The sequence below is a fragment of the Zonotrichia leucophrys genome, chromosome 6, assembly GCF_028769735.1.
Source record: "Zonotrichia leucophrys gambelii isolate GWCS_2022_RI chromosome 6, RI_Zleu_2.0, whole genome shotgun sequence".
NCBI classification, from domain to species: Eukaryota; Metazoa; Chordata; class Aves; order Passeriformes; family Passerellidae; genus Zonotrichia; species Zonotrichia leucophrys.
Genome location: NC_088176.1, coordinates 28,780,188 through 28,802,025, shown reverse-complemented (window position 1 = coordinate 28,802,025; position 21,838 = coordinate 28,780,188). Strand labels below are relative to the sequence as shown.

Here is a 21,838-nt window from a genome sequence, read left to right as displayed (position 1 = left end):
ATCCTTAGACTAAATATGAAAGTTAATTTATTTAGTTAACCTGAGTTGTTTTGCCATTGCTTGTATTTAATTCTCAGTGAGCTTTTTAAAGGTGAGAATTAATCTTTTATCTAATATCAGTATCTATCCTTCTGAAGGAGTTGTAATAACTTCTTTGCAGCTTCTTTCCTTTCAGAGCAGAGTGCAGCTCTCTTCATCAGAAGTTTGGTCAGAGGGCTCTTATTTCTTGAGTTGATTTCTACTTCTACCCTGGAATATTGATCCAGGACTGCCATTTAGAGGGAGGGAGGAGATGGTGGGGCAGATCTAACCTACAGCATGGAATTTTAGGCCAAGAAAATCTTCAGGTTGGTAGTTGAGTCTGTAGTGGGCTGTGCCAGCAGATGGGCATGGTGGCTAAATGGTAACCACCACTGTGTTCTCATAATCTCAGCCTGGAGATAAGGGGGTTTTGGAATGTTTTTATGTTGACATGGGATAATGGACTCTTTCACACGTGCAGCTTTGCAAACAAAAGCAGATTGGTAAATAGGCAATGTTAGGTATCTAGTGTAAGTTAATGAAGTGAGTAATACCAATATTTAAATTGTAATTTTCTTAAACTGCTGTTTTGCTCAAATTATGGATTTGGAAAAGCAATCTAGACTGAGTTGAAAACATTTTTCATAGCTTTTAATGCTTTCATAAAATATTTCCTTTAATATTTGAAAGGAAAATAGATGTTGTACATTGACTTTTAGTTTTAATTTTGTAAGAGAAAGAGGAGTCAAGTTAATTTGCCTTCCATACTCTCAGCACAAATTCCATTCCTGTCTGGGTAATACTTGGTTTAACCTTGAGTTTTGGCTGCTTTTAGTGTAGAATATTGCTCAAGGAAGCACTAAGCAGTCTATCTGCAAAGTGATCCTGCAGCTAATGCTGAATGCCATAAGTTTTTTGTTAAATTAAGCTTGTGGGTTTCTACATGTATTGGGAGCAAGCTGGTTTTTTGGCTGGCCTGCTTTCTCTGTGCTCTGAGTCTTGTAGTTGGGCTTTGGAATTGCTTGGCTGTTGGGATTTGGGTGGTGCTCTGCTAAAGCCAGGAACTACCACAGCCATTCTTTTAAATTCCCATTGCAGGCGGTTACAAAACAGGTTCCCAAAAACAAGTTGTGTCCCCCTCACTGCTTGCATGCAAGTCACTCTAACTTATAAATAGAACTGCCCTGATAGACAGAACCTGGCCCACCCTCCTGTCCTCTTATGCGAGTTATTTTGATTTAAAAATAGAACTGTCCTAGAACTGATACGGATCGAGGAGGTTGGCAAAGTTCACTTCAGACACTGCTGGGATTAAGCAGCGAGTTACAGGGAGCAGTGTGTGTGCCCTCATCACTAATCAAAACATTTCAAAGCTCAGGAGCATGAACTTCACTTCTCCAAGCTGCTGTGTGTTTCCTTAGGGTTAGATTAGGTTAGATTTCTGCATGTGATTCCTTTGCTGCAGCTTACCAAATCATACACAAAATACACCAAAACATGTGCACCTCCGCAAAGAAGGAAATGTTGTGAATGTTGGAAATATGGAAATGCTTCTGTGGGCAAGGGTTACCTAGACAGTAGATAGGAGCTGTAATTTGTAATTTATTGGACTGCTGCTTTGATCATAGCATTACTGCAGTGTCTTTAAGCATATGTTCTTTCTGAATGCCAATGCTTCCTTAGCATATTTTAAGGTAATTCTGCCCTGGTATTTGCTCTTAGTTTTGTTTGGGCTTTTTTTCCTTTAAGCTAACTTCTAAAACTTTAAATTTTCCTTGTCTTCTGTTGTTTGTTAAAAATGCAGAGTATTTTTAAGTTTAGGTTTTTTGCTTGTGACACACTTTAATGTGCATCAGAGACTTCTGAAAATCTTAATTTTTCCAGGCAGTCTTGTTTGGCATTTCTTCTTCCATTTCAGTTGCCTTAGGCATCTAAATGCACAGAGTTACACTGAGCATGCCAAGAGCCTAGGGATAGAAGAAGGATAATCTGAATAATTTCCATAGTGTAATTTAGAGACGGACTGATGTCAGCAGTCACTTGATAGTAGTTTTACTATCAAAGTTAATTTGTGGCTCTGCAGAGGAATAAAGTTGAAAGGCATGATTTGAAGAAGGAAAAATAATTTATTCTTTTTTTTTCCTTTCCTAAAGCCTTTCCTAAGAAATCTGTTGTGTGTTTCTATTAAGTACTCTGGTATCTAGTACTTAGCTGCCTCTTCTACCTCCTTACCTAGAGTATAAGAGCTTGACAAATTTTTTGAGGTAAGGAGCAAATGAAAAACAAGACCTCATAAAAGTGTCTAAATGTTGACAGATGAATGATTATTTCAAGTGGTGGAAGAGAGATTCATTACATTTCTTTTCAGCAGGGTTGCTATGGTTAGCTGAGCAATATGGGAGGAGAGGAGTGTGAGAGCTTTTCCTACCTCTCTGAGCATCTTGTGACTATAAAATTCTTCTTTTGCTTATCTAGATTTTTCCTTCACATTCTAAATATACCATTTCTTGGGAGATTACTCATTTTTGTTAAAATGGGAGAGAAAACATGAAAAATTAAAGGGGTTCTGAAGTAGGGCACTGATAATTCAATATCTTCAGTGCTACCTCAGTTAAGGACAGGATGTAATGTGCAAAAAAACCTCCTAAAAAACAGTTTCCACCTCATGGGCTGGACTTGGAGGCACCCATTGGAATAACCAAAGTTCAGTGTGATATTCTTCCATTGGCTGCCTGAGATCAGGGAATGGTCTGAATGTGTCAGCATCTGACAGCCAACAAGTTGCTCTGGAAAGAGGCTGTTTTTTCCTTTCTTTATTCCTGAAGAAGCATGGCTGTTTATAACATTTTAATTTAAAAAGTAATACAGAATTGCTTTCCATGCATACATTAGCTAAGCGTGGCACAAATTAGAGGCTTTCTTCTAGCTAGCTAGTGTAAGGGATCCCAGCCTGAACTTATTTTTAAGAACACACAGTTAATTGTACTTGAACTCTACCTATATGGACTTAATTCAGAAAACAATGTGTTGTCCAGGTGGATGCACACGTGGTAGAAAATTGTCTTGAAGAGAGGAGGTTTGCTTTGTACATGCGTTAAGGATGGGATGTTATTTTGGTTGTTTAAGCATTGTTTTACCCACTGTTAACCAGCAGAGAGCAGTTTAGTTTGTAACATAACCTATACAAAAAGTGAAATTGGCGAAGGCTGGGGTGCTTTTTCGTTCTCTGAGATGGCCATTAAAAACAAACTGCCTGTGGAAATGTAATTCCTGTGCATTATTGACAGTGTTTTTGTTTTGTACCAAAATATTGTCTGTAAGTATGAATTCCATTGTATGTCAGTGACTTAAGTGAAGATTTAAGGTTAATTTTGGGCAGTGTTTTGACAGTGTTTATTTAAACTGTGCACTGTATGAGGTGCAGTTCCTCGGAACACCAGCCTTGCCCGGCTGATGTGGGGAATCAAATGCCCAGTTTGGAGCCCCAGGGTCAGGTGGTGCCAGTTTGTTTCCAGCCCATGGAGACGGCGAGCACGGGGACTTGTTGCCAGCACAGGGAAAACAGCCTCCATCTGATGGTGCTGTTGTGGTGGCTCACTGAAATTCACTTGTAGGGAATGATCCAAGGAGAAAGCTTTCAGGCAAACAGCATCATGAATCAGTGCATTACATCTTCTTCTTTTCTTAGTCTGTGGTACGCACGCTGTTTGTCGTGAGTGAAATGCTGCTGAAAGGAGGGTGAAGGGCGAGAAGATCTGAAAGAGGCACGGCAGGAGGATCCTGATATGAACCTCAGCCACCCCCAAAATGCATGTATTAATTGGTCCTTGCCTGTTCAAGGAAAACCTCAACATGCAAACAAACAGAAAGCCAAACATCACCCCCACCCCCTAACCCTCCAGCAAAATAACAACACAGCAAACCCTCTCATTGTGACTTCTGTCAACAACCCCTGATGTGCCTGATTTCACCCAGAAATGGGCACATTAGCGTTTTGCAGTGCGAGCACAGAGGATGGGGCTGTGGCAGGATGTGTGGTACCTGTTCCGCCCTCTCGCCTCCCCGGGAGGGGATCCTGAGGGGCACTGCAGGGATGTGTGGCTGTGCCTCAAGAGGTGCACAGCCTCAAATGTGGGGATGACATCATTCAGACGTGTTGGATGGCTGCTGTCATGGCTGTTGGTAACCTGTGGGCTGTGTCTCATATGTCTTAATGGGCACAGAGGGGAGAGAATTGCTGCTCCGAATCTCTGGCCTCTCCCGCGCTATTTATTTATTTATTTTTCCATGAGACTTGCAGGGAAGTAGCCGAAGCATTCAGCGGAGTAGGTGGCAGCATGTGGAAACATGATCTGTGACTTGCCCGTGGTGCACACATACATGAGGCACGTAACACTTGTGTGAGAGAGGGAGAGGGAGGGAGAGCTGCCTGTGCAGGGACCCTGCGAATGCTGTCACAGGAACAGGCGAACCAGGGAGGAGCGAGCTCGCACAGGCAGCCAGAGTTGTAAACGTGTGTTTGGCTGAAACGCTGTCGCTGCTGCTTTTATGAGATGAATAATTAATATCGCAAAGCTTATTGTTCAGAGTGGCAATTTTCGGGTCCTTTTGGACGGGCATCTAGAGCTGTTGGAGACGCAAACATCTCATCTAGCAATTTCTTCGGCAGCGCGTTGTGCCTTTTATTGTTCGAATCTGCCTGGGAGTGGCTTTAAGATCCAGTAACCTGATCTTTTATCACTCTTGGAGGCTTCCTTTTCTGGTGTGCCCTGATGCATTCAACACATGTCGGTATTGTAGGCGAGCGGCAGCCGGAGCGATCGGGGCTGGCTCTCCGTGCCGGCGAGGGAAGGAGAATCACCCTGGGCTGAGGGAGGGAGAGAGGGAGCCCCGCTGGAGCTGCCCGCACCCAGCGCTGAGCCCTACCCCACCAGCGCCCTTCCAGAGCCAGGGGAAACCCGGACGAGATCTTCTCTCGGGGCTAAAGACTGCCTGAGGACGGGAGAGGAGAACGCCTTCGCTTTGGGACTGATGTGAGCGCAGCCGTGCCTCGCAGAGCGATTCCCGGCGGAGCAGGGGCTGCCTGCCTTTCGAGCAGTTATTCTGTGACTGCTCGCTCTGAGAGGCGTCAGCAGATGGACTTTGGCTTCGGCGCCGCGAATACTTGAGTGGCTTTGCATGTTGGAATACAAGCGGTGATCTCTTTTAGTCCCCTTTCCCCCCTGTACATTCACCTGCTGAAAAAATGAGTGAGGAAGCAAAGGAGAAAAACACTAAACCAGCTCACAGGAAAAAGAAAGGAAAAAAGGTAACTCGCTTACAGACAGGCTGCTGTAATTGTGTTTTTGACTCGTTTTGTGTTCGACCTATTTGCTTCTGGGTGTGGAGTGGCTTTGGTTTGATAATTTGTTTTGAATAAGGATGGTGGTAGAATCAGGATGGTTCTGTTTGTGCTAGATGCTGATGGGTGTGTTCTTTGCTGGAATCAGTATTACCATTGCAACTCAGTTGTTTTGCATTATTTTAGTATTCCCGGCTTTAAATATATGTTAGTTACAGAATTTCAATATGATTATAGTTTTCACAGTGTATTCCAAACATAGGATTACAAATAGACAGGTATCTGAACGAAGCCTTTTTCAAAGGAGAGACTGATAATCAACATGTGCTCATGTAAATGAATATTCTGGACATGGCTAAGAAAAACAAGTTTACAATAAGCATTAATCTTATAGAAGCTGTTTTTTCTGTTTTTTACTGTATGTCACTTTGATTAATCTTATATATTTTGGGGGCTTGAAAATATTGTGGTCAATTAAATTCTGGAATAAGATTCCAGTTTCAGTGAGACTGATTTCTCTTATGGCGTAAGCCTTTTGCCTGAAACTGTGCTTAAGAGACAAATTTGATGATTACCGTCTATGTTGCATTTTTTTTTGCTTTCCTGATACCCATGTAATTTCTACCTCCCACTTGGAAATGGATGATTTTCATGTGTTTATACTCAAAAAACAGATGGCTAAATCTAGGAAGTACACTTCTTCAGCTTTTTCTAACTTGTTTTAAATATTAACTTGGTATCTTAATTTGTAATGTGAATTCCCTTGACTGCTGTAGAAAAAGACATCTGAAAGGTTTATCATTGTTGCAGAGAATATATTCAGACTCCCACCCTTTATTTTCTGAGCATGTGTTTGCCTTCCTACCATGTGAAAGTGTATGACAGCCTCATAGTTAATCCATTTCCTTGGTGAAGGATTCAGTAGAGATTGTTGAAAAAGCAAATTAAACCATATTGGCCCTTCTATTCTCCCAGAATTGCAAAGAGCAGCTTTGGAAGGAGGCATGGAGAGATATAATTGAAATCACTTTTGATGGTAAATTAGGATACCTTCCTGACATATGTTTCTGTCAGGGATGATAGGTTGCCTCAGGACTAGGAGATGCATTTACACCTAAATTCTGGGGTGGTTTTAGAGGTTTGACTGTTAATATTTTACCATGTTATCGAAATTGTTAATATTTTACCATATGATGGAAATTGCTTTTATGGTGTCCAGCAATGTGGTTACAGTTTTATAGCACACGCCAGTTTCTATGGCTGAAGCGCATACAGATGATCCGTGTGTTCTGGAGGACCAGCCCAACTGCCAACAAGACAGAGCAGCCCAGGGGGTTTAGGATTAAGCCAACTTTGGGATCTGACCTGCTGTTCCATGGCTGGTTTGCTTGTATTGTCACCTAGAAGAGGTGATGTTTCTGTGGCACAGCTGCCCTGCCCAAATCCCCTCTCTGGTGACTGGAGCGGTGTCATTGGTCTCTGGGGGGTGGCTGGAGGAAACGAGGGGACAGGTTTGCATTTGTGGGCTCCTGTGTGAGCCAAGGAGACAGCCCCAGTGCTCCATGTCCTGTGAGGTGATGGAAGGGCTGCCCTTGGTGCCTCGAGCCCTCGCCAGGGTGTGACTGCAGCCCTCTGCCTTTCAGCATGGGGTGCCTGCAGCTGCTCAAACCTGCAGCAGGCCATGCTCCCCTCCTCAGTCTGGTGTTTGCTTCGTGCAGCTGGAATCCTGGAGGCAGCTGGGATGTGCTGAGTTGGGCTGGAGCACGTCTCTCGTGACTAGTTGCACGTTAAGGCTGCTTCCATGTCAGTGTTAGACACGGGCTTGACCCAGGATGGGAAGGGAACTACTCTATTTTAAACAGGCAGCAATCATTTATCCTTCTTTTCACAGCGTGTTTGGGGGAAGGTTTTAAATTTATTGTTTTGATTCAGAAGATGAGCCCCTGAATGGCCAGTGATGGTGTACTTGAAGAGCATGGCTGAGCTAACCAAGAGGAGTTAGATAAACAAATGGTGTTTGGCTGTGAACCCATGAACCAGGTGAAAACTTAACTGGGTCTGTGGTTCCAGAGAGTTATGCCACCTGTCCATCCTAAAGAAGGTCTCCTGAAATGGGTATTTCCTGCCTTCCTGTTCTCTTTAGACACTTCCTTTCCTGGCAGCTGTGCTTTCTCCATATTTAGCCTTTCCCTCGCCTTCTGTCTCGTTTATCTCTAGAGTTGAGTGGTGGCAAGTCTTCCTTCTGCTCTTTGACTGCTGTTCATATCCCATTCCCTCTTCATCCACTCTTGGTTTTCCTGTTCTTACACAATTTCTGAAATAAATATGCAGCAGGGGCAGCCAGGGAAAGGTCACACCATTTGCTGCAGGGAAAAGGCAAGCAGCAGTGTGTGTTCAGGTCTTCCAGAGTTATGTGATTAGGTTGTACCTCAAAAATTAGCCTTCACCTGGCAAACAGGGTCTCACTTGTGAGCATAAAGACATGCAGTAGCTCTGCATTTAGAACAGTTTGGCCCAAGGAATAGATTTTTCAGCAAGTATGCTGAAAATAAAGCATGGTGGGGAGGATAAAGATAAGAAACCACCCAGGAGGTGTCACTGAGATTTGTTATGAAGGATGGACAATTTAGATGAAAGCAGAACAACGCTTTGTTTTAGCACTGTGGTATTCAGTGGGGATACAGCTTTCAAAGGATGATGAAAGTATCACATCAATATTTATTGCTGAGGCTACACTGGGCAGGATTAGCTCTGATGGAATAGGAAGCCTAATTAGTTCCTCTGCTTCATCCTTCAGGGTTCCTCCCTACCAGCAGCCTGTGCCTCTTGTGCCTGAGCTTCAGTTGTCCTGCAATTTCCAGCCACACTTTTTCAGTGTCAGTGTTTTGGAACAGCCAAGTTGAATCCCCAGGTGTTATGGAGGCTTTATCCTGGATGTTTGTGTCATCACTTTCCAGTAAATTTTGGAATCTCCTTTATAGGACAGCACTGAACTCAGCTGTCATTAGAGATGTGAGATGTGCTTTGCCTTTTAACAAAAGAGTATTCTTTCCTCTTCCCCTTCAAACTGCAAGAATGAAATTACCCATGAAAATTCCTTGATCCTCTGAAGCTTTAGAAGATAATCAGAAGTGTAGGAATTAAAAAACAAAATTAGACCAGCTCAAAACTTCTGTAGTATATTTTTTCCACTTCATTTCATGGTTATTTGCTGGGCATCAGTCACTTCTCAGAAGTGGGAAATTTCACATTAAACTCTTGTACCAGGAGCTTTGCTGAAAATGCATATTTTTTGTTTTGAGGAATCTTTTGTTTCCACTTCTTCCTCTGCCTCCTCCAGGATCTTTAGTAAACCTGCACAATTTCTGTTGCTGATGTCTCTCAGTGTACGTATTGCGTAAATCAGTGATGGAAACGCCTAAGAAAAATGTGTAAATAGAGTTTCTTCTTAAAAGTACACAGAGAGAGCTCATGCTGACCTCTTAAGGTCATTCTAATCTGTTTATTAATTCACCTGCCTTGCTTAATTGATCACTGTAGCATGATTTCAGCATTGTGCTCCATTGCTTTCTATCAAACTTGAATGCCTTGTGCAGGGAAGAGCCAGCTGTTTATGCAGCAGGTGATGAATAAGTGCTTGGGGTCAGGCTGCTTTGGGCAGCCAGCATTGTTTTTTGGACTAAGAAGCAGTTTAGCTCAATCCACTTTTCTGGAGCCAACGCCCTGGGCTCACTGCACTGGGAACACACTTTGCAGTCTCTGCCAGGGACATTTGCTCTGTCGTGGCTCCAAGGTTTGACTCAGCAGCATTAGTGGCAGTCTCCAGAGGGGACTCTTCCGTTGTGGCACACTGCTGAAAGTCTGGTCAGCCCTGTGTCTTTGCATGAGAAATTTCAAGGGGCAGAGACATCAGTTTGTGTGGGGACAGGTGCTGAGAGATGAGAGGCTCCTGGGTATGATGAGCTGTTCCCCACTGCAAGATCAGTAGTGGTCTGGAAGGAGAGCTGTCCATGACTCTGGTGGAGCTGGAGCAGGTCCTCTACAAGCAAAGCCTCTCCTGAAAGAACATCACTGATCTCAGTGGAGCCAGTATCAAGAGGCTTGAGCTCTTGGCATTTCATTGTTACTTGGTCAAATGATTCCTCTGTGTCTGTGCATCTTCTGGTGCTCGTAATTCAGCACCTGTGAACAGCAGCTATGTCATGACGAAGTGAGCAGTCCTGCCCTGTTTCTGAGATTTGTGGTGGTGTTGCACTTCTTGCCAAGCTACCTTTTACCACCAGGTTTACTAATGTGGTTACTTTAGTTCCCATGCACGTTATTGTTGTTGGGGTAGAGCCTTTGCTGCTGTTTGCTCCCACTGGAGAAGAGCTCATTGCTAATGGTAAAGCAAATGCTCATGGTAGACTTTTCTGAAGAGTTTTGTAGCTTTTAATTTATTCATAAAATTATTATGTGGAGTGTAAATTGATTTCTAAATTTGGGTTTTTCCTGACAAGCTGAGAAATGAAAATCTGCTTAGATTTGTGAAACAAAATGCAATTAGACTCTATAAGGAAACCATATCTATTCTTGTCTTGGTAAATAAAGTTTATACTATGTTGTTAATTTCAAGTTTCTGTGGATGAGAAATGGTTCTTATAGATTTAAATTTAATTATATGGTGATAGTCTTAATCCTTAGTATGTCAATACATCCTATGCTGAAAATTGAATTTGGTGCATGATAAATAGGTTTGGGTTGGTCTTGCTTGCAAATTTCTACTTGTTCAGCTTTAGCATCCATTTTATTGATGTTATAGATTTTTAACCTCACATTTTCAGCAGATGTATTAAAGAGGAAACAAAACACATACATTAAAGAGGAAACAAAGAGCCCTTGGAACTTCTAGAAGATACTCCTCATTTGCATATCCGAATAGTAAATGCCCAGGAAGAGTGGAATGGGGTGGTTTTCAATCATTATAACTATTCTTAAACCTAATTGTTTTCTGAAACTTTAGCATTTAAAAAAGTTTTCCCCAGATTCAAACACATTTACATTTTCTTGCCATCTCAGTTTTCTGAACTGACACAGAAAAATTAAAATGTATTGATTCCTGTCACTCTGACTGAAATCACTTTGGTACATGTGATATCTTTGTCTTTTATCATACTGGAACAAAAGAAAGCGTATGGAATGGAAAGGTACAAATCTTACTGTTTTGAAAGTACCCATTTCAAATGTCCCTTTTCCCTGGAGAAAATACTCAAATTGACATTATTCAGTTTTGGTAGTATTAGTCAGCAGCTCCTGGCCCTTGGGCATGTATGGTTCAGAAATTGTAGGGAGAGGTTGTTATAGTCTATATGAAATGAAACAGCATGGTGTGTTATGTTACTCATGTTTTTAACATAATTCTCTCTGGGTAAGTGACACAACTTGTAACTTGAGTGACAGTCCTTCCTTCTTGCTGCTCAATTACCACTCCTGCTGAAAAAACAATGGTTTTTTTTAAACATTCTTTTATTTTAACAGAGGAATCTTGCAGTTTGCAAGAGAACATGAAACCCGAGTTAGATTACTGGATCGTGTGACACAAGTTCATCCTACAGATTTGAACTTCTCCCAGAAAATTCATGTGTGAACAGTTCTTGTCTTTCTGATGGATAGGTCTAAGAAGTTGAAGCATAACTGTGGAAAAGTGCTTCGGCTGATTTCTTTCTTTTCTCCTCTTTGCCACAGGAGGGGCAGAATTTGGTGATCTCCCCCTTGTTTCAATGAGCTGCTGCAGGACCACATACTTCCTCGTGCTGCCTTCTTTCTGAGAGATGTGCTGTCTTCTCCCTTTATGTTTTTAAATTTCTCTTTCAGCGTGTCCTCACTGGGTTTCTGAGCTATTCCTTCCATCAGATGACCCTGTCAGTGCACGTCCTCAGGAAGGTGATGGCCTTGAGTCCAGCTGTGGGTTGAACCTTCTGTTCTCTCAGCACTTCCCTCATGTTGCACTGCCACTTTATAGAGGGTTTTCCCTCTCCAGAATGGAGCCTGTGCGTTTCACACACTCTGTCAGGACTGGCAGAGGGTGTGGAACACAGGACTGAGGTCCCATGAGCAGTCCCTTTCCCTGGTGGTGCAGGATGGCAGAGCAGGAGCGCAGTGGGAAGTGTTCCAGCATGACTTGGTTGGTTTCTGGAGGACTTCCAGTGTCTCCTGCTCCATAAGCTGGGCACTTACTGTCCAGGCCAGGTTGTCTCCTTTGCAGTAAATTGTTTTAAGTACAATTAGGTTACAATTAGATTTGATTACTGAAAGTGGGTTTGGGCTGCAAGAGGCACGGTGGATCAGCTCCAGCTCCATCCTGCAGTTCTGCAGTCATCAGTGCGACAGGGACCAATATCCAAGTTTTTGTAACAGCCCTTATTAAGCCCCTCTGTAAACTTCAACTTAGTTTGGGTCATATGGAGACCTTTTCTTAGAACCTGAGTGGTCTCTGTTCTGTCTCCTTTTTCCAAACCCTATGACTGATGCAGCCACAGAATTCAGCAGGTCTCAGTGATAGTGCCTAGGTAGGTCTGGTAGGTGTTGAAGTGCTTATCACAGTTATGTAATGGTTGTCACTTGAGCTAAAAATACTTTGATCAATCTGTCAATCACAGATGGAGAAAACTAACTACATCTGGGCATCCCCCTTTGAATTCCTAACAAGAGCCTGTATATCTGCATAACCCTGACTGAGCATGGGCTTGTTCCTCAGCCTCCTCACCTCATTTCCAGCTTCTTGTGGAGGTGGTGTTGGAACCTGCAGCTTTCCTTCACCTCTGGCTGACTCCAGGTAGAGTAGGGGATGGTGCTGTGCTGAGCTCTAGGGTGTGGAGAGCCAACACCCTGCTAGGAGGGAGCTGCTTCTGTCCCTTCTTCCTGTTGAAAATAGCAAGGTAGCTTAGCAGGGAAGAGGTAATTACAGAAGTAGGCAATTAAGGAGTTTAAGCTGAAAAAGTAGATGTTGCTGAGGCTCACTATTAACTTCACATGCTGAAAACGGGACACCGTGCCTGGCAGTTGGATCTTTCCCTTGTCAGAAAGGTTCACCTTCAGGATTTAAATCCTAATGCTCTACAAAAACATTTTATTAAATTGGTGTTAGGTCCTTATTTCAAGTGATGAAGCTTTTTGGTATCTGATCAAGCCAATAATGTAATGAATTCTCATTGATCACTCTTCTAAAGACCTCAGACTTGAAGTTTGGAGGATGTGTAATAGTAACAAATTTTTACAGAAACAGTAATTGCCACCATGTCTCCCAGTTATTTTGTCACTTGCTAGTCGAGGTGCAGGTTGTTGCATTCCATTGGCTGCCAGGTGCTGCCTCAGTTAATTGAAAGTATTTGCTGGATAAAAGGCAACAGACATGACCTTTGCAATCCTTTCTTTTCCATACCAGCACAGGGCAAACTTGGCATTTTTCCCTTAGCATGAGGAATTAATTGGCTAGGTAGGGTAAAACTACACATGCATATTTTATTTAGCATTTCTTTGTGATGTAAGACACCCCATGTTTTACTATGCCTAAATTAAATGCATAGCTAAGTATGTTTAAGACACTTAAGGTGTTACCATCAGAGACTTATTTCAGGTTTGTGCTCAGATTCTGTATGCTGGGAATTCTCTATGGTGCATTAGCAATTTTAAAAAGTACCTGAATAATTTTTTAAAGCATCTTTCATTGACAAAGGGAATAATATAAAGAAATTTGGTTCTTCATAATTAAATCTGTTTTCATGGCTTTGCTTAAAACTGCTGCTTGATGGGAATAATGCCTTTTGGGGTAATAATGGCTATATAACCATTATGTATTACTGAGGTGTGTGTGGCCTTCTTCTAGTTTGATGTAAGTTTATATTTGTGTCAAACAGATCACTGCAAGCTGTTCTTCCTGCTTTTGGGTGTGTCATTTGTGAAATAATCTGCAATGAACTATTTTATCAGTTTTGGTCTTAATGAAGTTGTATGAAACCCCGAAGGTAAAAAGAACACCAACAGTATGGTTTAGTTGTACTGCCTGATATTTGTGTGATGTTTTTAAGTCATTCCTTAGTCAAGGAGTGGCTGATGCTTTTTTAAGCAAGGTCCCATCAGTAATTTCTGTCAGTCAGTTTCTAAACTAGACAGTAAGAATCTTTCTGAAAAGCTCTTGAACATGTTGATAAGACCCTTTTAATCTGCGTGGTTCTAGTGTGCTGGGAGTTGCTAATTATCTTGGAATTTGTGTCAGAGGGGTGAATGGGAGAATCTGGGAAATGAGGGAGGGGGTGGATGAAGTGGAAGCAGAAGGTCCATCCGTGGTGGCATTTCCTGGGGCAGCAGCAGGGAGAGGACACTCACCCTCCTGTGCTCATTTCCAGCTTTTCCTTTGGCTGGGTGGTGCCTCCTAAGAGATACAGATAAACTGGCCTTGCAGCCTGTGAGAATAAATGGGGTTTGCTAAAGCACTCCAAACCAGGAGCTGCTGTATGGGATGGGGATGAAATTCATCCCGGTGGAGATGGCTCTCTCCAGGCAAAATCTCAGCCGGGAGTGCAGGATGTGAATGAGCCCTTGGGCAGAGTGCTTGGGATGCACAGGTACTCTCCTCAGATGGGGTTAATGCTGTGCAGATGATGCAGAGGGCTCTTCCCTTTTCCCTGCTCCTCTAAACAGACCTGTAATTTCATTTACGTAATTACTGTTGTGTGTGTTTGCTTGGGAGGCAGTATCACTACTAATTAGTAATTAATATTTGTAGAATGCCAGTGTGGCGTTAACACAGGGGAAAGCCTTAGCTAATGGAGTGATGTCATCTGGAACGGTTTTCCAGCTGAAAATTTGTTATCAAAGATGGTCTGTGTAATTCTGGCAGCTGGTTCTACTCACATTCTATTGACTCTGAAGGACACATCCCAGAGAGGGGTTTTATTTAATAGTCCTTTTATTTTAGAAAACCAGAATGTGAGGATGTCAGTCCACCCTAAACCACAGTGAGGTTTAGCTATTTCAGTCATTCAGGCACCACAAATTTAAGCCTGTTTGGTACAGAGTGGTTTCTCAATCACTTTCCTCGTTTAAATTCAGTTTTCAAACAAGTTTCATTTAGAGCATTTCTTGCTCTTCATGTGTGCTCATTGCATAAATCTTGTACAGCTCCTTCAAAAGAAGAAATGAACTAAAGAGTACAGGTGACAATGGAAGCATTTAACCTGTTTGCTTTTATTACTACCAGTCCTGCACTGTGTCTCTTGTTAGAGCTCCTTCTGCACCAGTCACATGCAAATTCCTGGCATTCCTTGCCACTTGGTAAGAAACACTTTTCTGTCATTAGGAACATCAGCTGAAATAGTTTTGGAAGGCAAAAATAGGAGAAGGTATTTTTTAGGCAGGTGAAATGAGTAAATAGTTTTGATTTTGTACCCAGAAGAGTCATTTTATCATTCATCATTCAGTCCCAGCTGAAAATTAAGTTATATATTATTTCAGAATGGATCCCTGGAGCATAAAAGGATATTGTGGACCTTTTTTTTTAAAGAAAGAAGTATTGAGAGCATAAGTGTAATGATAGTTTTAAGTAACAAAAACCAGGCAGGTAATGTGTATAGCAAGGGATCTGAATCAAAGTACAGCTGGAGTTAGGTGATTCAATCCTGCTTATTTTACAGGGGAATAAAAGGGTGGTGCTTACAATATTGTAATCACCTACTAGCAAACTATTTGAGAGAAGAGGTTCCCAAGTAGATACAGCAATCTTGTGTTAAATATGGTTTATAGGGTTTTCACAGTTTTGCTCTCTAAGCAGATTTCAGCAAATTTTTTTATATACAGTATGGGACAAATATTCTAAAAAGGTGAATATTATGAGGGGTTTTAAAAAGATATAAAAATTTTGTTGTGGAGCCTCATAACTAATGCAACTAATTTAGCAACTTAAGTAACTCAATAAATGAAAGTGTTTGAAGATCAACTGCTGGCAGTTAAAATAAAACTAAAGAGGATAGCTGTTCATCCACAGGTATAGATGAAACTGTCAGGAACATTGAAGTATCATATTTGCAGTAAGGGCTGTAGGTGATTTGTCTGAAAGCTGAACTTTTGAAAGTGAAATAGTGGCCTGAAACATCCTAATTCATGATGCTATTAAAGAGAAATTGAAGAGAAAATCCAAGGCAGACTTTCAGAGTAACTCTTAAACAGGAGCATAGCTTCTTTTATTGAATTTAGGAGTACAGTTAGAGTCAAGAACTGCAACATTTTTTTTTATCCAGCCCTCAGATGTGCCAGTTTGAGCAGCCTCATAGGTGGTGGTGTGCCCAGATTTGTGCTGAGCCTGGTAACATTCCCACATTACTTGGCGACTTAGTATTGTAAAAAACAAAAATCAAGTGAAATATCTGGAAAAACTATCTTTCAGGAGAGAGATTTGACATTTTCTTTAAAAAGTTCCAAGGCCCAGGAATGAGAGCCCACAGGTGCTGTGTGAAGACTCTGGAGCAGCCCCAGCTGGGCATTACGTGTAGGATGCAGGTCCGTTCTGCATTGCCCTCTAGCGTTGCCTTTAAAACAGAAACCAAAAGAACCCAAAAAACCCCAAATGCAACAAAACTGAAGGGTTATTTGCTTCCACATTCATATTTTCTCTTGCTGCACCAAACCTCTTATTCTTGATGCGATGTCTGTTATGTAATGAGCTCCACTGCGTGCTTCTGTTCCCTGTTTGCTTGGATGTGAAGTAGGTGCCCACAACTACAAATATTCTACTTATCATTTCCAGGTATCTTTGTTATAGCCATGGCTTAAATTCCTAATGCAGGGATTTCCTGTCTCTCTCCTTGACTTTTCCTTTTCTTTGTAGCACACACACACACACGCACGTATTTAGCTGAGAATGGTGTCCTTCCTACTCCTTGTCATGTCTCAGCCTTTTCAATTATGAAAACCTATAGCTGTGTTAAATGAAAAGATGCCTTTACAATGGAATATTTCACTCTGAGCTGTACAGCCAGCCTTTGATTTTGGTATTCACTCATAATTCTGCTTTTAGGTGTTGGCTGCAGTAAGATCTTGAAAACAAAATTAAGATATGGCCACTCATCACTTTGTTTTTCACTTTTCTACACATACATATGTATTTTTAAGGAAGCTCCATTGTGGCAGAGCTGACCCTAATGTCAAATGAAATGCAAAGCAGGCAGGGCCAGTTAGGAGGGGCAGCCCTTTGCAATGACCTTGAGAGGCAGAGAGCTCCCGTGGGCTGCAGCATCCCACTGCTCCCTATCCTGGAAACTCTGAGTGAGAAAAAAGTAGCTCAGGCTCTGCCTAAATTCTGGAGTGGGTGTTTTTATCGTCAGATTGCAGAGCCTGGTATTTACACCTGATTGTAAACCGGGGCTAAGCATGGCTCATTTTCTGGAAATTGCATTTAATGGAAGGAACCTATCTACTTGATACTTGGTAGATTGCTTCCAGAGCAAACCAGCAACCCTCAGTAGCAGTGAGGAAAAGGAGGTTAGCAATCTAGCAAAGTTTGAGTGTGAGGCAGGGAAACTGGCTGCCTTTAAAGAGATCTGCTGCTGTGTTTTTTGGCAGGTCATGCAGCACAGGAGGAGCGGTGCTTTCCTGTCCTGTGCAGCTGCTGGCTCTGCCTCCAGCTGCTGTTGAGGGCACTGGGGAAAAGGAGGAACAGGCACTGGCCACCTATTAGCCCTTGGGTCTTTGGAGGTCTTTGTCACTTATTAACATGACCAAGAGCAGTTTGGTGGTGGGATGGGGCAGATGGCCAAGAGCCATCTGTTCTCATAGTGCTCCCCTTGCTTCTTCTGTTTTGCTTTCTCTTCTTTGGGTCTTGCACATACTTTTAAGTTCTATCATTTGTTTTATAGTGTACTCCGAAATAGAAGGGGAAATCTGCTTGTAGATAGTGTGGCTAAAGAATGGTCAGCATATCTCTTATAGATTTTTCCTCAGTTGTATCTTAGACACCAATAGATTTCAGATACTGCTGGATGAGCTTGTCAGAGGTTTAAAGTATATATAAAATGTATAGTAAGATTGCTTACAGCAAGCTTAGGAATAAATTTATGTATCACATCCCAGGTCTTCTCACTATTTAAATTTACTGTGAGCAAACTGAGAAATCAAAATGACAAGGTCACCATTGATCCCCATCTTAGTGGTCTTGAAATAGTGTCCTTTTCTCATTGTGTTCAAGTCTCTGTAGGGCACCCTGAAAAGCCAGCAAATTTCAGCAAACAGCAGGAGTATGTTGAGTTACTAAAGTCAGCATCACTTTTGTAGTCATTTGAGATTTATTTCAGGGTGGTAGGATTTTTTTTTCAGTCTTGACAGGAATACTGAATTTTATTGAGCAAAGTTCACAAAAACAGGAGTTCATGCTCCTTTCTGAAACAGGAACTAAGCAGGAGCATGTAATTTTTGTTCATTTTTTCAGAAGTCCTAAGTTTGGAAACAAGAAAAAGGATTTATATAGGTGCAAAAAAATACTTTGGGGTGTTTTTACAGTCAGTCTAATGAGGAGTGCTGGAAATATGAGGGGGAAAACCCCACAGTACTTGAACTTAGGCATTTTCCTGTTATCCAGAGTAACAGGATAACATATAAGGATATAATCTCTTTAATTGCAAATCCACACAATAAACACACAATAACACTTTGCCTGTGAGATTGTAAAATATAGTTTGAGGGCTTTGTCAAATGCAGTTACTGTTCTGTCTTCTGATGTTTGTTACTTGTGCTTGAAGCTATTCCACAGCTGTGAGGGACAGGACTAGTTCTAAAATAGGAAACAAAATGTTAATCTATGCAGGGCTGGATTGTAGTGCAAAATGTCAAAAAAGACTATTAACTACTGTTTAAGATTTGGAACTCTAAAGGGATGACAGTTTAGAGGTCTGATGAAAGAAGGGTATGGAATAATTTTTCTGAAGGTTACCTTAATGCAGTGAAGGAAAACATCCAGATCTGGGCAAAATCCAGGTCTGTAATACAGGTTGTTGAAAGTGAGCACCCAAATCTTTGTCCCTTGCACCTGCCAGCACATTTCCTGTCAAAGCTCCAGAATTAGCCCAGTAGTCCTGACTTTATTTCACTCCTGTAGCAGGGATTAATACTGACTAGACTTTTTGTCTCAAGCCAGAATTTTCAGAAGGCAAACGAGGAGCAGAGATGAGAGAGCGCTCCAGTTCCCAAGTGTTGAGCACTCAGCAGCTTCACTGAAGAGTGGGAGTTGCTTGTCTGTTCAGCAGTTTTAAAATCAGGCTACTTGTTTGGCCCGACTTAGCCTGTGAGGTTTTTTTAAATGCATTACAGCACACTTCTGTGAATGACTATTAACAATGCCATTATGCAATTCTTTGCCATTCATAATGAGAGGCATACTGCAGGGTGCATGCTGAGATAAACCCCACAAAACTAGGGACAGGTTTATAATTAGAGAGGGGGGGAAGGGGAGAGAAAGTTATTTGGAACATATTTTCGCTTTGTCTTTATTTCTGAAAATGTGTGATATGTCCATCTGGAGCTAGGCAGTATCTGTGCTCAGTCAGTTGGGAAGAGAATGATGGAATGTTCTGACAAATCCTCTCCTCACAGCAGCTTCCATCCCAGGAGTAGCTCTTCCCTTGCTTGGTTGTGGCAGTCATACTCTCATGAACTGAATCTAGGTCTCTGTTGCAGTTAAGAGCTTGTCATGCACAGCGTAGAGGCTGAAATAATCAGTCATAGTGTTGGCTTGATTTTTCTCTTCAGAAATTTTAGCAATTTTTTTTTTAGTATTTCACCACTGTTACATGAGGTTTTATAAGTGTTTTACAGTTCATCTCATCACTGGGGTGTGCATTTCAGCAGAAAGGAATAGTGCCTCAGAGACTTGGATATTTAGTAGAAAAAGTGTATTTTAAAAAATTTACCCCAAGTACTGCATATCTGGACTGTTCCCTCTTTATAATCATGGTGCTGAATGTATAAAGAAATGAAACTGTAGAGAAAAAAACCCAGCTGGTTCTGTGGGCTAATGAGGGACCAAGAATGCAAGTGCCCACTTCATTTTAGGACTGTTCAGAAGTGAGAGTCTTTTTGTATTATTTTTGCATGTTTCTTAAGTAAATAACTTCCTGATGCTGCATTAGTGCCAACTGCATATGAGTGTGTGGTTTATCCTGGGGGTGATGAGGGCTGTCAGCGTTCAGGAGAGTGCAAGTTGAACCTTTAATGCACTGTGATCTTTACCCCAATATTTAAAGTGATGGCCCCTTGTGCTCATTTAGTCACAGTTGTCAAAGTATAAAAGTGATGCCATGTCAGAAGGTTTGAGATTTCCCATTGCTTTTGAGGCTGAGGTAGTGGAGCAGGATGGACTCTACAGGGCAACCCTGGGCCTTGGGGAGATCCCGTAAGGGCATCATATAGAGAAATCCTGATTTCTTCCTGGTCAGAATTCCTGTTTCATTACAGCCAATGTGCAGAATAGCCATGTGAAGTGGTACCAGACCCTCAACCCTCATGTCTGAACTAAATCCATGAGGAGATGAAAACAATTGTTATAGGATTGAGACTGTCTTGAAATTTTATGTAGTCTGATTAATTTTATCCTTGGAAAATGAACACCCTGGTGGGATTTTAAAATAACCTTTGTTTTTTTTCATTAAGTTAATGCATATTAATTCATGTCAGAATTAATCATATCTTGATTCATATTGTGCACTGCTTGGATTTAGTCAGTAAAGCCAAAATTGAAGTGGTCCAAAAAAGAAATGTCATCTTACTCAATATTGTTATTCATTTCTTCTAAGATCAGGTTTCCATATAATGGTAGTATGATGCAAATAAACACATCATTCTTAGTCCTTTATAAAATAATTGAAAGGAAAAATGAGTCTTTAACCAGGAACACGTCTAGCATATTACACCATCAAGAATAAAAGAAATCCTGAGCTGTTATTCTGTGACTCAGCAGGATGCATAGGCAATCTGTCCTTGTTTTGCTTTCTTGGAAAAAAAAATGTCAAAATCAAGCATAACACCCCCTCCCAAAAAACTCAGAGCAAGGATTGGATGAAGTAGGCACCTGGGTTTCAAACTTTGCTTCAGAAGGATATTGTTCATGGAAGTCATGGGATTGTGAGGAAAGTACAGAAGAACTGAGTCTTTATCTGCATCTGATTGCATTGTTACCTGTACAAAAGCATTACCAAATCCAAACCTCAGGCAGCTACCATACTCCCATGGCAGGAATGTGACTGCCATTCCAGCAGGGAAATGAATGCAGCATCCACAGTTCACAGAATGAGCTTAAATTATTATCTATAATAGCTTTTAATTTGTGCCACTGAGGCAAAAATAAAATATGCTTTGGGTAGCATGTATGAAATGTAACCTAAAGTAAAGCATTTTGTGTTTTCTCTTCCAGCTTCAGCGTTTGTTAGTATTTGAGGCTTTTGCTGTTTTGGGGGGTTTGAGGTTTTGTGGGACCTTCACACTTCACCTAAATTGAACAGAAGCTGTTACAAGTCTGTCCTTGCAAAAAATGAACGTTGAGAAGAATGTTGTCAGTGATTTGGGGCGGGAACAGAAGGGAAGGGTAAAAAAGGAGATTTGGGGCATCTGCCTTGAAAATGGGTTATCATCTATACCAGACATGTCGTTGTCTCTGTCATCTATATTTATTGCAGTGAAAAGTGGATACATGCTGCTTCCAAACCCAAATTTGCCATTCATTTCCTTTGTACTCGTTCTGAATGGGTATAAACTGTGACCAAACCTACCAGGCACACAAGGGTTGGCACGTCAGTACTGGTGTTTGCTGCCCTGATGATGGGGCTATCAGGAAAAAACAGAGGCAAGGTCCTGAGAGGGTACAGCATTTCATAAGGCAAGCTGTAATTGATTGTAAAGTAAAAATATCTGGAAGTTAAAATATTTGTGGAGGGGATAGTCAACAATCACTGTAATTTTGCTTCCATTTCCTTTTTATAGTTGTGTTCCGTGGAAATTAATAGGGGCAGTAAAATTCTTTACAACTATTTTGCTGCAGTATTTATGTGCCTTCATATCTGAATTGTCTGTTGAAGTTAAAAGGGAAAATTCAGCCGTGAATAGAGAACAGCCACTCACTGTGTGCTGAGAAACCCGTGGGGTTTCCCTTGCAGCTCTCCGGTTCTCTAAACCCCCAGAAAATTTGCTTGCTTATAGCCAGGACCTCTTATGACTTGTAAACATGATATGAGGGCACATAACAGCAGTGAGTTTACTCTCAGCTGGTGGCTCATCCGGGGAGGATTTACATTTTTGACTGATCTCCAGCACTTCCGCTGCCTCCTGGGACAGGGGTGTGCATCCGAGGCACTGCAGCTCCAGGCAGAGGAGGTATCCAAAGTGCACAACTCAGTTGTTCTTCCCAGGTGTTATATTTTTAGTATATTCCATTGGCTTGTGGAATTCCTAAGTAGTGCT

At 41.7% G+C, this 21,838-nt stretch overlaps 1 protein-coding gene across 2 annotated transcripts in view; it reads left to right on the top strand.

Moving 5' to 3' along the window:
- The first annotated feature begins 4,488 nt into the window (after positions 1-4,488).
- ANK3 (ankyrin 3) overlaps positions 4,489-21,838 on the top strand; it is a 281,101-nt gene continuing 263,751 nt past the window's right edge. The window contains exon 1 of one of the 2 annotated variants that reach the window (XM_064717331.1): positions 4,489-5,329. In XM_064717331.1, the coding sequence (XP_064573401.1) occupies positions 5,267-5,329 (63 nt within the window). In that variant the 5' untranslated portion in view covers positions 4,489-5,266. The remainder of the gene's footprint in view (positions 5,330-21,838) is intronic. The other variant, XM_064717334.1, reaches the window with a different exon arrangement.